Source organism: Dermacentor andersoni, chromosome 11 (genome assembly GCF_023375885.2).
Source record: "Dermacentor andersoni chromosome 11, qqDerAnde1_hic_scaffold, whole genome shotgun sequence".
Taxonomy (NCBI): Eukaryota; Metazoa; Arthropoda; class Arachnida; order Ixodida; family Ixodidae; genus Dermacentor; species Dermacentor andersoni.
The window spans coordinates 57,256,356-57,270,828 of record NC_092824.1 but is presented as its reverse complement, the minus strand read 5'-3'; the positions used below and the strand labels follow the sequence as shown (position 1 = coordinate 57,270,828).

The window sequence follows — 14,473 nt, the reverse complement described above, 5'->3', positions numbered from 1 at the left end:
TCACAGACGTTATATCAGAATCAAAAAATTAAATTATGGGGTTTTACGTGCCAAAACCAAAACCATCAGAATCACAGACATGGCAAAAAGTGGAGTTTTCTGATGCGTGCGCTTGTTTTCCATTTACTTAATGTTGCGTTATTATTACTGCAAAAATTTAAGAAAATAAGTTTCCGAAACGTGAGATTTATTCGGAGATTTAGCATTAAAAATGAAGATACAACGATTCATAAAACAATGCCTTGGCTGTCACAATATGTTGTGCCAGTTGATAGTTTCGTCGAAATATGTGAAAACATACCTTACGAGCATAATGAATAATAATAATAATAATAATAATAATAATAATAATAATAAACAGGTCTGAGTGTCGGCGCGCGATAAAAACAGTAAACATACGCACACGAATAAAGGGAAAAATACATGAAATAGGAAGCGACAATTATATATTGAGACAGTTTACAATCCACAAAAGTCAATATGATTTCGCAACCTAAAGACGGAGACAAATGCGAGCAATGCGTGAGAGTCAATAAAAATAAATCAATCCGGCTTTTAAGTTATGTGCCCAGAAAACCATGAGGTCTGATATGGATGCACAGGAAATCTAACGAAAAGGTAATGACAGCCTAAAAGAAAGCGTATAAAAGAAAGTTACATGCACAGAAAAGCCATTTGAGCATAATATTGGTACACAACAAAGGACAAAGAAAGTTGCTTAAATAATCGCTTATCTATCGTCATAATTAAGCGAACTGAAAATAACCAGAGCATTAGTGAGCAAGTAAAATGAGAAAAAAATAACTAACTGTCCAGCTCAAGGCACAAATTTAAGGAGAAAGTAAATAACGAAAGGCAAACAGTTCATGAAAAATGCAGTTAAATGCAATGCAGGAAGAACATTAAAGCCACGAGAAAGAGAAACAAAAGCGCTGAAACATTAGAAATATCGCCAGGCAAGCTGAATATGTGCTAAATCACATGGCGAAGGAGAGTAGGTATGTATCTTGAGAAAAAAAAAAACTAGCACACGACAATACGAAGCTGCGCGCAGAACAACGAAAGCGACGAATGAAAAAAATATCAAGATCAGCGAAATAAGTACTACACATATTTTGAATTCTATACTCAGCAGAATGTTTGCAGTGACGAGCAGGAGCGAAGAATGGTATGTGCTCCTTCGCGACTTTCTGCATGCTAAGAAGCGCGTCACAATTAGGTAGCTCAGCGCAGTTCAGTTTTCCGTGAAGGTCCGCTTATACAGAAACACAAGGTCTGCGCGAATACGTCGGCAGGTGAGGGACGGTATTGAGAATAAAGTGGAAGCGCTAGAAGATCGTCCAATGCCAGCGCCAGAACTACGGCGGTGAATTGCTGCGAACTTTTTTTTCTGGACTCTTTCCAGTGTATCATTGTGGGATTTGAAAGTTCCACTCCACACACCATCGATGCATATTCTGCCAGTAGAAGGCATCTTCGCAGATGACTGCGTTCCGTACCTTGACGTGAAATCCGAGAGAGACCAGGATATTCTCAAAAGACATTTAGCAGCCGTGGCGTGACTGGTGTTCCACTTGGGATGTGTATTTTAATGTTCCTAAATCCGCCCACAGGTCTATGACCCGAGAGGAACAGGCACTGTATCGCAAACAAATGATCAGTAACAGAACAGTTGCATCAGTCAGTGATTGCAAGTACTTAGGCGTCCACATCAGTTCAAACTTAGGTTGTAGCGCTCATGTGCACCACCCGGTGTCGCCTGCATCGAAAAAAAGAAAAGAAACTGGCTGATGAAGCACCGGCTGAAGTACGCCACACTTAAAACAAAATTAGTCGTCTACACAAGTATCACATGACCGCTGCTTGAATATGCCGATGCCGTCGGGGACCCGCGCACAAAGACGGATATTAGTCGCATAGAAGGGATCCCAGACAGGGCGCTCCGATTTATCTACATTGCCCATAGCAGAAACGTATCTGTGACCAACTTGCGCACGATATCCGTACTGGCTCTACTTCAATCCCGCCGCTGACTTCAGCGACTGCAGATTCTCTTCAGTACCGTCACTAGTCTAACAAAACTAGACTTTCATTCGCATACTCACATTACATATCGCGCGACAGACTTCGAGGCAAACACGAGAAAACATTATAATGGCCCAAACGAGAGCCAACGCTTATATCTCTATTCTTTCTTTCCGCGAACGATGTCGGAATAGAATTCATTGCCAAGCAAGGTGACACAAGTGAAGTTACCCGCATCGTTTTTATCAGCCGCCTCTTATAACTCGTAATAAGGTTGTTTGCTCATCGTTTGACACGAAATTAGCAGAAAAATGTGGATAATGAAAGGGTGTAACAAAAAAAAAACGATTTTTCGGTTTTGCTTACCCACTTCAGTTTGTTCCCGCCACGGGCAGTGACTCAGTGCCCGTTTTGTTTCCTTTTGTGTCGATATTACCCTCGCCACCTGTGTTGCTTCTATGTTCTGAGAATTTTTTGTTACCCTTGTATTTGTTATCGTGTTTCTTCGATTAACACACCGGCTTGGCTGCCATAAGGCCACTGGCAGTATGATGTAAATAATAAATAAATAAATAAATAAATAAATAAATAAGTAAAAATAAAACCCACACTGACATACCATCAATGAAGGAGTGGAGAGGAGTATAATAATTACAATAGTATAATAAATAAATACTCAAGCAATCAATCAATTTTTCACCGTGCCCAGGAACAACCCAATGGTATAAGTGCTTGCGCACGCATACATGTAATACCAAAAACCAGAACAAACAAAGGAAACTGTGTGGGATTATAAATAAGAAAAGGCAATGAATAAGAAAGCAATTATAACTCTTACCGTGTTTTTAATTGTTCACATCACAAACAAAAAGAGGAGCGAGTCGGTTGTACATGCGTGAAACTATGACAACACAAGGCAAAGCTTGGAAAAGAACGTTCATAGCAAGTTATGAAAAATATCTAAATCATGAAAATAAACGTTATAATTAGGCTCAACAGTCTATGTATGATTGAGTTTTCGTGATGATATGCAGGAAGGAAGGAAGGAAAAAGTGGAGAAGGAAAGGCAGGGAGGTTAACCAGTTTAGCGTAACCGGCTTCCTACCCTACACATGGGAGAGGGATGGGGGCGATGAAAGATGGGGAAGGGAGAGAGAGAGAGAGCACATAGCACAGCACACACACATCGTCCGTTAGATATGCAGATACATGGAAAGGTCTATGTTCTGTGGTGGCATTGCGCGGAATACGAAACATGATATAACTCAACACTTCGGGGCAGGTGAGGGCACCGCGAAGGAGTCTGACAGAAATAGAAGGTCAGCCCGAGAACATCGCCAGCGAAGTAAGGGCAATGACAATAATTCATCAATGCTAGAACGAGGTCCAGTGTACGTGTTAGCAAAGCGATGATAATATGTGCTTAGAAACGTTGTCTGGACCCGATCTATAATACCACTATTGGATCTACATAGAAGAACCATTCGAGAGGATCAACGCGTATTCGAGTTGAGGAAGATAGGCTGTTGTGTACAACTTGCGGAATGATGTAGGAGACTTGAATTCTCTCGATAGTCTGCAAACAAAGCAAAGAGAGCGCAAACCCCGCATTGCAACGGGTTTAGTGTAACCAGACAAGTGTAAGATTGTATAAAAAAAACGCGAAGTTTCGCCCGAAAGGCAAATCATTCATTGCGATATTAGTAGGCAGCTATACGTAATGAGGACAGTACTTTTATCGGCCGTATAAAATTGTAAACATTCGCTTACTAGCTAAATTAACAAGCACGGTGTCACAAGTACACAGGTAAACATGAACACATTGTGCTCGATGACCGCGGGAACTCGCTGTCAGAACGCTGCAGTGAGGAAACGCGGCAGCAGCAGCGAGCGAATTGACCTTCGTGTTGTATCTCGCTGCAACGCGAACTAAACGTCGAAACCACAGGCCATACGAAGCTAGCGGTACTCGGCGCATTCACTTTGTTCACATCGCAGATCGCTTCGAAGATGAGGCCCGCGCGAGCGCGCCCTTTCACCACAGCACAGATCGCTTTGAAGATATGGCGGCCGCGCGGCCGCACCGTAAGCAGCAAAAGCCGGAGTTGCTTTTGCAATTGCTTTTGGCCATGCAACAAAAAATGTACGAGAAATCCTCCGTTGGCTTGATATGTCAAAGACCTGATTCACCATAATATGCAAGCGAACATTTGTGGTTTACCCACGTAAGTAAAATGTTCTTCCTTCAGTGCGCATGCTGCGTTCACAGTTTTGTTTCCATGGTTTTACTTGGGTAATGTGAACATGCTTTATTTATCGAACGTAACGCACGTCAACGAAATAGAATTATGAGACGTAGCGGCAGCCGTCCATCTCATTCAGTGCGAATTGACCCGATGGCTGTGCTCAGGCTGCAGTTGATGGCAAATAGCAGGTGAAATAAGCGTTCGCTCCTTCTAAGCTCTCCTAAAACGCTAGCTGTGGGCCCTCAGAGCGTCTAAATTGATGGTCATCTCTTTCGGTGATTCTGGCATCTTTACACTGTAACGTTATTTACACCCCTAAATGTAAAAAAAAAAGTTATATAACTCGCATCCTTACACTGAAAAGTGTTTAAGGGTGCAAGTTATAAATTTATTTGGAATCGTATTCATTTTTAAGGGTGTGAAATACTTCACAGTACAGGTGGAACCAGGGCCAATCGCCTATGGTCTGACATGACGCTTCAGCAGCTAAAGAGGGCGCCATTGCCATCGCCATCTCGGCATCTAGACAGGATATGGAAGTATATAGGAAATTGTCAGTCAGCATGTAGAGCCTACGGGAACGGCCATCTCCATAAAGTATCCTGCGATATCCTCAACCGCTTCAACGAAACACCCCGCAACACGATAATCTGGACACCGAGACACGAAGCTGTCAGCGGAAACCACTGCGCACACACGATAGCCCGAGGTCGCTGCAATCGGGCGCTCCAAGAGAAGGAAGAGGACTCCATTCCACGAGCACTACACACTTATAATGAAATACTTCAACATTACCGCCTTTCGAGAAGAACAATGCCGCCACCACACCCACCCCTTACCATAGCTGAAGCCACGGCCTGGAGGCCCAACTCTAGACATGCACCTATTTTCACCTCACACTCCGCCACGCCATATCAAACCCTTTGTCCTTGCTGTATGTGCATTGCGAGATGCCCTATACCATTCCTAAATTCCTATAGTATCCCCCAATCGAAACGCAACGCACGAGCACTGGGAGGTGACACTGACTAGATCGGTATTGGAGGATCACCGATAGCCGATTCCCAGTGCCGAAATTGCTGCTACTGCTGCTGGGTGCCTGGACTGACGGCTCCATCCACCACGGGCAATCCACTCCTGTCCTTGCCCCATCACAATAGAGCTTTTCGCTCTGTTTCTCTTGACACAGAAACGAGAACATGTGTGCTAATGGATTGTATTCAGATCGTCCCGGTACAACACGACGCACCAGAGTGCGGCCTGTCTTTTAGCGCTTTCTTTGCCATTGTGGTCTACATTAAGCTAACTATGGTGAAGGGACACGCACAGTAGCCTCCCGCAAAGTTCTTGTGTTTGTCATCGTAAGTACGGCGCCATACGTTACTCTAACGCTGACTATATCGACGTATTCGAACATGCTGCAATGGTCGTATGCACTTTGCATTTGTGCATATGTACCACGTTTACTTAACGATGCATTTCCGCCATTTAATGCATACGCAAAGGCACACATGTCTTTACAGAGCACCTCTTTCAATGACAGCACACACAGAAACCATTAGTTTGCAAACCATTAGTTTTGCATTTGTTTCGTGTCCTCTACAAGGCTTGCAAAGAACGCTTGTCTGCATGCGGCGCATCCTCACGTAATTGCTTCACTGCTGCAGTAAATTGCCAGAATGGCCGTTCGGCACCATTCAACTCTTCCTTGTTTTTTTTTCAAACACCTGGCGCAGCCATTTCTCGACGCGTTGTGTACTCTCAGCAATAAGTTATTCGCTTGAAGCAATTGCCCATCACCTGATTTTTCTTCCCATCGAGAGTTTCTGCTGCATTTTGCTCACCGCGAAGCTCGTCGTTTTCTGTCTCGAACAGTGGCAGGCCTAGCTTCGTATTGAACGGTTGTGTTGTATCGCTAAGAAATATTTCCTTGTTTTCCCTCCAGAGGTTGTCAGTGCGTGAATGACTTCTACTTTAACACACAGCGCTGTAAGCGTTTGCTGTTGCCGCTGCTGTCTCATTCTGTCTTCTGTGTGTTTTTCTTATACTTTCTATGAAACATCACTCACAACGTTGCTCATTCATTCATGAACCTATCAGAGACGGACGAGTATTTTTTATCCTGAAGTTGCTTTACTTTGCCAACAACATTCCTCTGGCCCTAATGCGTTTTACGTCGACATCGCGTTCTGAATTTTTGTTCTTGCTACTACAATATCCGATTGGTTAGTTCGTCGGATGGTGAAAGTGCTAGTTGCAAAGTTGATGGTGAAAGACATAGTTGCAAACGCTGTCTCATCAATTGTAACGCAATTCTCTGGCCGGCGCCATCTCGGTTTTCTAGCTTTGCAGCGCCACTACTCCCTCTGTAGACTAAAGAACACGCGATGCAAAATTCATCAGACCATATTTAAGATATAGTGTATTGAGCTTGTGCCACTTATAATGATGTAAATGATAACTGCGACACACAATATATGAAGCAAGCATGCAATGAGAATGCTGGTGTCTCATGCCACTCTGAAACTAACAAAAACGTTTTTTTGTCCTTTTTTTTACACTGTATAAACGAAGTCCCAATGACATTAGACTAAAACGCGTTTTTCAGTGTGCACGCTTTGCCCGCGCAAACCATTGCATAATTTCGAACATATCGTGCGTAAACGTCCTCACATGAGTTCGATGCTGACGGGCAAGATACGCCAGTTTCCTGTTGACTTCCTGTAGACAAAATCGCCAAATAATTTACCTACATCATGTTTAAACCTATAATGACTAATATATGACATATGCTATGCTGTCTTAATACATGGACATTCTGATTTAAAAGCAATTAACTTACCCAAAGTCTATGCTAGCGTTTTCGATAAGATAGGAAGTTTTTTAAGTTACGGATATACCAGCAAAATAATTAGTAATGATGAATTACTATACTAATCAAGTTATCACGCAAATAACTTTTATTGTTTTTGAAAAATGTACTATGCCCAGAAATTAAGGGGTACATTGGTCAGATTTTTACAGCGAAGCTGCTTTGGCTAGTGTTTCGTGGATTTTTAGTGTCGGTCACCAAATGAGCGTCTGCAAAATCCAGTTTCCGAATTTGATGCAAAATCGCTTCATTTTATGCAAAAGCGTCTACGTCTCATTAGTTGGATGTGCATTTTCTGTAGATCCGTTATCAGTAGGCACAATTTTCAAAATGAGTAGACCCCCAGATAGCTTTTCTTTTTGCTTGCTTACGGCCATATGAGCTATCCATTGATTTACGTGACGGACGAATTTCTCGTTGTCTAGGCATAGAAATGCTTACGCATTTAGTACTAGAGGTTATATGAGAATGTGTGTGTGTGTGTGTGTGTGTGTGTGTGTGTGTGTATCTATCGTCACGATTACCAGCGATCAGGACACTAAATGTGTTCGTACCGTTCTTGAAAATTTTGTTATTCACCTTGGCAGAGTACAATGGCTCATCAGTAGAAAATTTCTTTCGATGTGGAACTCTGTTTGGGTATTACTGGCCTAGAACCACAAAACGGCATACCACATGGTGGTCTCTCCTGACTGTGGTATTACTTTGTTTTAACCTGCGGCATATTCATTAAGCCGCTACCAGACAACGATAGCGGTGCGTATACTTTTTCTCCAGCGTGGTGCAGCTGAGAGTAGAGATGTTGTTTGATTATCAAGAGAGAGTGACACAGAGAGAGAAAGAGATAATGTTTATTGAAAGAATAATCAGGGTTTTTGTGGGTGGTCCCGAAGCAAAAAAAAAAAAGTAGTTTTTTTGCTATCTGACCCCAGGCTATTTAGCTGTCATGTCCTCCTTACTAGCTATTGCCTGACCTTTCAAGGAGATTTTAATGCATTTTTCGACTGCACTTTTCTGACCGCGGCGTTACTTTAAATGCGGTTTTAAACAGAGCTGTAAGCACATCTCCACATCAGTATTAGCCATCTGCTATGGGGACTACTTTTCGACGGCTCCATCTCCACACAAGATTTTTTCTTTGGATCAGCCCAGCGTTAGTGGTCTGAAATGGTTCTTTTAATTTTCTATCTTTCACTCATACTTGATAGAAAATTGTTTTAATATTTGTTACCAAAATTTCAGTTTTTTTTTGTTCCCTGTTCACCGATGCGTGCTTAATTTTTTGTGCATTCACTTACCCACGATTGCAGCATTGGCGTGACTCTGCTCGTGGCCGAAGGACTGCACCGCCTCCACACGCGGTCTGGTCTAGTGCTCAGGTGGTGCAGCTGGGCCTGCTGCTTCATTCTAGTGCTGTTGTTTGCTGCACGCACCTGGAACAGGAACGGCGTGTGGGCGTCTAGAGAAACGTTATTCGAGTGAGTTGAAACAGGACCTAATTTCACTTCCTTCAAATTTCTGTGTGCACTTTGTGTCCTTAAAATTTTGAACAAGATTCATGGTTTCTTATTCTGCTCCCGTGCTGAATATGTGTACGTTAGACGAACGAGGCGCTATTTTTTTTTTTTCAGATCAGGCATCAGGGACCTCCCAGGAAACGCAAAGATGCACTACAACTACGCCAATCTGCAGAAGGACATCGGCAACTCTGACCTGGCCGTCAAGCACTACAGGATGGCAATCGAGTAAAGCCCCCGTTGCAATATCTTTTGAATGACGTCCCCCATTCACAGTAGTTATTATGCTTACGCGTTGTTTATTTTTTTCCCATGTGTATAAATCTACATCCGGCGTACGCGCGAACAATCAATATTATCTTCCAAACGATACGGCGATTCCATAAAGAAAAAAAGCTCTTCTGCAACTGCCACTAGACGAAGCTCAGCACAACCTTCGGAGTACAGCGGTTATAACACGTACTATAGCCGTGAAATAAAACGCGAACAGCGGAGCGCATGGCTGAATCGTAATTTAATTTTTGCGCGCGCCATCGGGTCCTCACCAATGGCAGGCGCGCACATCCTGTTTGACAGCACTGCGCTGTGACGCTCCTCCTATACTAAAATTGTTTCGTTTCTGTTCTGGTTCGTTTTTATTTTGGAAACGAGAAAAAAAATCAAGGAAATCAGAAGGTAAAATATCGCAGTATAGGACAAGTGTGATCGCCCTGTCCGGCGGAACCGTGAAGTGCTCTTCGGCGTCGAATAAAACTCGGAAGAATGGTGCACGTGCTCCAGTTTGCACCGTCATCATATATTACTGCGCTTCCTCTTTTCTCACTTCCAAAATAACAGAGAACCAGAACAGAAACAAAATTGTCGCAGTATATGGTGGACCATCACCCCGCAGTGCGGGTCAAACCGAGTGTGCCGCCATGTCATTGGGTGTTGATTGGACGGCGCGCACAATACCTTCAGTTACGCTCCGCCCACACGCTCCGCTGTTCGCGTTTCATTTAAAGCCGACAGTACGGAGCTACTAATTTATACGCGCACACTTGCCGTTACGTAAATGTGCAAGGTGAGGTTCTGCGCAAACAAAAAGTTAGAATGAACCTGTCGTAACTCAATTCGACAGTAATCGGTGATATAGCTCAGTTGAGATCTCGCTATTCTATCGAAAGAGGAGTTTAGAAGAGGCTCTGAACGCTATACACGTCATAGCCAAATAGGTTAGAGCAGAATGTGGGTAAACTGCGTAATAATTGGGCTTCGAAACTTCGAAATAAGGAAAAATAATGTGTTGGAAGACTGACCAATTTTCGGGCAGTGCTAATTGTTATAACTACAGGAGCAGCTGGGCAAGTTCCAGCGGTGGAGTTGGGGTAGGATCTCGGATTGCCGTGCCGTTTCCGGGTTTAGATTCCGCGTCAGAACCTTTTGTTTTTTTGCGGCACTTTCTTTGACGCGGCAAGAACGTTTGCGCCACTTATCGACGTCAATGGCCAATGAAACAAGCAGCACATCCTCAGTGCCTTTCATCAGCCACGTCTGTTTCACCGCCGAGTCATGCGTACACGTCGTTCATTGCGCTCCGTTTGCAGAAATCTTATTCCGTTGATTTGCACAGTTGGTACCTACTTTGAGGTTGCGAACGAGCACCAGATTGAACGGGGACAAGGGAGAATACAGGACAACTGCTTGTTCTGCCTCCTTCTTCGTCCGTGTCAAAGTTTGCACTCGTTCCCAGCTTCTATATCGCATTTGCGCAGAACCCCACCTTTTCAGCATCCACTGCTTAAAAGTAGCGGGAAAATGAAAGGCCATTATAGTGAGAGTGTGCGCAGATGTGGCCGAAAAAGCCTTTACAAGTATGCACAACCACGTTAACTCTTACGACACCGTTACTTCACGCTACCGATTTCCAGGTTTTATTAGTCCTCCGCAAAGCGGTATGAATAGAGCGGTCCCTGCGAGGCACCCAAGAAACAACTGCTTCTAAGCGACAAAGCAAGCGGTACAATAAGATTCACTCGCATCTGATTTCAAACTAAAACTGAAGGCGACTTGAAGAACGGTCAACGGAGCAAAAATAGTCTGGGGAAAAGTCGTGTTTATACGCCTTGGCTATATAACGTTTATGTAAATTTTTGGATCGCAGTTTCGACATCGACATCTTCGTAATTGCTAAATGCTGCAGTACGTACGCATTTCCAACCAATCACTTAAGTGGATCGGCGATAGAGCGCAATTACATCATCAGGGTACTTGCTAGAAGTGCATGTTGTCATGGTACCGCGTCGAAGAGATTCTAATGGAATTAGTTTATTTTTTTCTCTTGAAAACGCGCAGTCGCTGCAGCAATGATCAGCACGCCGATTTACGCCCACTCAGGCACGCTTCACCGCAACACACAAAGAATGTACGTGGACTCGAGGGGAACGCACATTCAGCCGTTTAGCGTCCCTAAGCCTGACGTGCCTTAACGCGAAAGCGGCCAACAACAACGTGACTTGGCAGACGTAATTCCATAAGAATTTGCCGTATCCTTCTAACGTGCCCTTCAAAAAAAGTTGAGCGGATTCGACACCCAGTTTGGCCAACGCCTTGTTTTTATCGTTATTGGCACTTCCTGCTGCTCTGACAATCGCGCTGTGAACGTTTTCCTTTTTTTTGTATTGAATAAAAGAAGTCGTTAGGCAGGGTTCGATAGGGTTGACTTAGACATATTGACGATTTCTTACGCAGGTTGTGGCCCGAGCACGCCAGTGCGCACAATAACTTGGGGACTGTGCTGACGTCAACGGAAGAGTCGGAACACCACTTCCGGTACGCCTTGCGTGTCAACCCAAACCATCCAGGGGCTCATTTTAACCTCGCCAATATTTACAGGTATGAATCATTCCGCCTATCGTGAAGTAGCTAAGGGGTAAAATTGATAGAGCCAGATATGCTTTGATAAGATCAAAAACTGCATCCGAATAACACTGATATTGAACCTGCAGTGCTAAGACTACAAATTTTTGCCTATATCTACAATTACTGAAACAACTGAGCCGCATAGTGACTCTTTAGCAGCGTCTAGGCATCTTTTAATTATTGAGAGTGGTTTTGTCATGCGACGCAGAGACGTACTGATACATATGTAATCGCGAAGGGTGGCTGACTCGCATTTTGATTCTGCATCTTTTCAAACAGCTCAGTTCACGTTCATATTTATCTACATGGTCACATCTTGGTTGTGTCTGTGTGTGTGAGCGGGGTGGGTGGGGGGGGGGGGGGGCAATAGTTGTTGAGAGAGGAAACCAATACATACGAGTCATGAAAACGAAGCGCTCTCTAGAAAGAAGCATGGCAGCATTGCAAACAATGGACGGTGACAGTGGGCTAAATAATGTTGTACACTAACTTTTCTCTGACAGTCCTGGGCTTTTCCTTTTTGTAACGGTGTTCTCAAAAATGTTTTACACTTACACCTAGTTTAGCCTCCTCTGATTCGATGACAGATGAGGGAGACAATCACTTTTTAATATTTGTTGCTATGACTGATTGTTATAACACGAATGTGAAAAGCCAGACCGCCCCTTAAATGTCGCGCAAAGCAGCAGCTTTGCTTTAATCCTAATGTGTTGGACGATTATCAATTGTCGCTTGGGACAATAATTAGACCACGGCTGCACTTAGAATATGGCCATGCCCCGCTTTTGTTATTAGTGTTTCGTCTAAAAATTTTTCGTTTTTGCATGCGTGAACGCTTCCGCGTTGTAGTATTGCTTTTTACTTTCGTTGATTTAATTGTTCATTTCAAAGCAATGTGCTGCCATAGTGCCGAAATGGGGCCGCCAGAAGCATACGGCTTCCAACCCTCTTAAGTTAGCACCGATTTGATTTCCCCTAGCCACCTACGGCCTTCTTTGTTTAAATACCACGATCACAAGCCAAACACCGTATCTCCATTTACGCGGACGAAGTAATCATCTCTTCGCGTTTGGTATAACAAAAACCGCTTTTGTTCGGCTAAACACACATTTGGAGTGGTGGCATTGTGTGGTCGGCTGTCGTATTGACGCCGCATTCTTGATGTCCGTCTCATCTTGTGCTATTCGAAACGCACTTCACTGTTGCTTTTCGTCATATGCGAGGGCGCAGTGGTCTAACTGAAATTGGTGTCTTTTTTTCTCGAAAGCCCAAGAAAAAAAAATATCCCAAAACCCTTCAGTGCCGAGGCATAGGTGCCTTACTTGATATCTGGGATAAATATTTTAAGCGATAGTTTACGAGTGACGCATGAAGGCCATTGAAGGCAATGTGCCATACCGCGAACAGAGGTCTTCAGGAAAAGTTAAACTCTAGATATGCTTGCCCTATCGGCGCGTGATCAGGGTAACGTAGGGAGCAATAGCCCATATATACTTGAGACTCGGAGAGAGCAGGCAAGATAACACAAGCGCAAGTATCGTCTTGCCTTCTGAGTCAATGTCTCAAGTTTCGCGCTATTGCTCTGACGCTGTGTTCCAGGAAGCCCGAGCTGCTCCTGTGTAATGTAGCCGCTTTTCGTCTGCTATTCTGTATTATCTTTTCATGTACTTTGAAAGCGCCTAACTTATGGGCGTTAAGTAGATGACTGACGCCTAGCAGGGCATGCACCAAAGCGGTGAAGGCACTTTTGTGCTTCTTAAGGACGACGGGCTTGTGTGAACGTCTGTGACTATTACTGCAATTAGTATTAGACCACACGCGTCAGCGAATTCACCGCTAATTTCCTTCTTTCCTTCCCTCCTCTCTCTCCCTGTCATCTTTGTTTTGCCCTTTCCCATTCCCCCAGTGTAGGGTAGCCAACCGGACGTTATTCTGGTTAACCTCCCTGCCTTCTGCCTTTTTCTTTCCTTCTTTCCTTCGCAGGTGAATGTAAGGTTGCACTGAAACCGAGTATCACACACAGGAACCTGCGGTTCTGGCTCGCTTTTGAGCTTTTCTGTTGTTTTCAGCGAATGGCACTCTATATATTGTCCCGAAGCCTTGCGGCTATTCATTGGGTTAAAAAAGTAATTCTGGTCCAGATTAGACGTTGTCGCGCCTCTTCAAAAATTACCTGTTAGTTTTCACCTGCAGCAAGCAAGGCCAAAAGGAGGTTGCCAGGACTCTGCTGGAGCGTGCGGTAGAGCTGGAGCCCGATTTCTGCGAGGCCTACTCGTCCCTAGCAGCCCTGGCCGCCGAAAGGGGAGACCTGGCTGAAGCCGAGAGGCTGCACCAGATGGCGCTAACGAGCGACGACCGAAATGCCGACGCCCGGAACAACTACGGAACATTCCTTCAGTCACACGGTGAGCCTGACTCCGTAGCTGCGGCGGCATTTCCATGAGCTTGATGCTTGAAGCCTATTCCTGAGGTCACCCTTGATGCGGTAATTATTAAAGTACTGAAAGTTTTAAGAGGTTACTTTCTGTGCATGCACGTCCTCTTGTATCATTGATCACGTGAACATACCGCAGGCGAGGTTCAAAGCGTTAAAAATGCTAAATGGCGGTTCACTTGGAAAGTGCTGCTGCCTGCTCTGTCCGTCCTTTCTACTCAGTCTTCATCTTTTCTGCTGGACAACACACAACACCATCTTCGGTACAGCCGAATTAGAACACCGATGCTCAAACCTAACGATAGAACGCAGGCACAGGCTTACCTAAGACTGAATGTCCCTATACAAACATTGCCATATTGCTAATACAGGGCGTTCTTTTTTAGGTGCACAATATTTTTAAAAATTGCTTGTGGTAGTTAGCACGATTCTAACCCTTGATGAGGCCGTCATAACTTTTACGAGATATCAAAATTCA

At 44.2% G+C, this 14,473-nt stretch overlaps 1 protein-coding gene across 1 annotated transcript in view; it reads left to right on the top strand.

The window, feature by feature from the left end:
• Positions 1-14,473, top strand: part of LOC126518358 (protein O-mannosyl-transferase TMTC1-like) — a 120,058-nt gene that overhangs the window by 92,002 nt on the left and 13,583 nt on the right. Inside the window, exons 9-12 of the mRNA XM_050168214.3 lie at positions 8,454-8,621; positions 8,775-8,888; positions 11,391-11,534; positions 13,755-13,966. Coding sequence (XP_050024171.3) covers positions 8,454-8,621; positions 8,775-8,888; positions 11,391-11,534; positions 13,755-13,966 — 638 coding nt within the window. The remainder of the gene's footprint in view (positions 1-8,453; positions 8,622-8,774; positions 8,889-11,390; positions 11,535-13,754; positions 13,967-14,473) is intronic.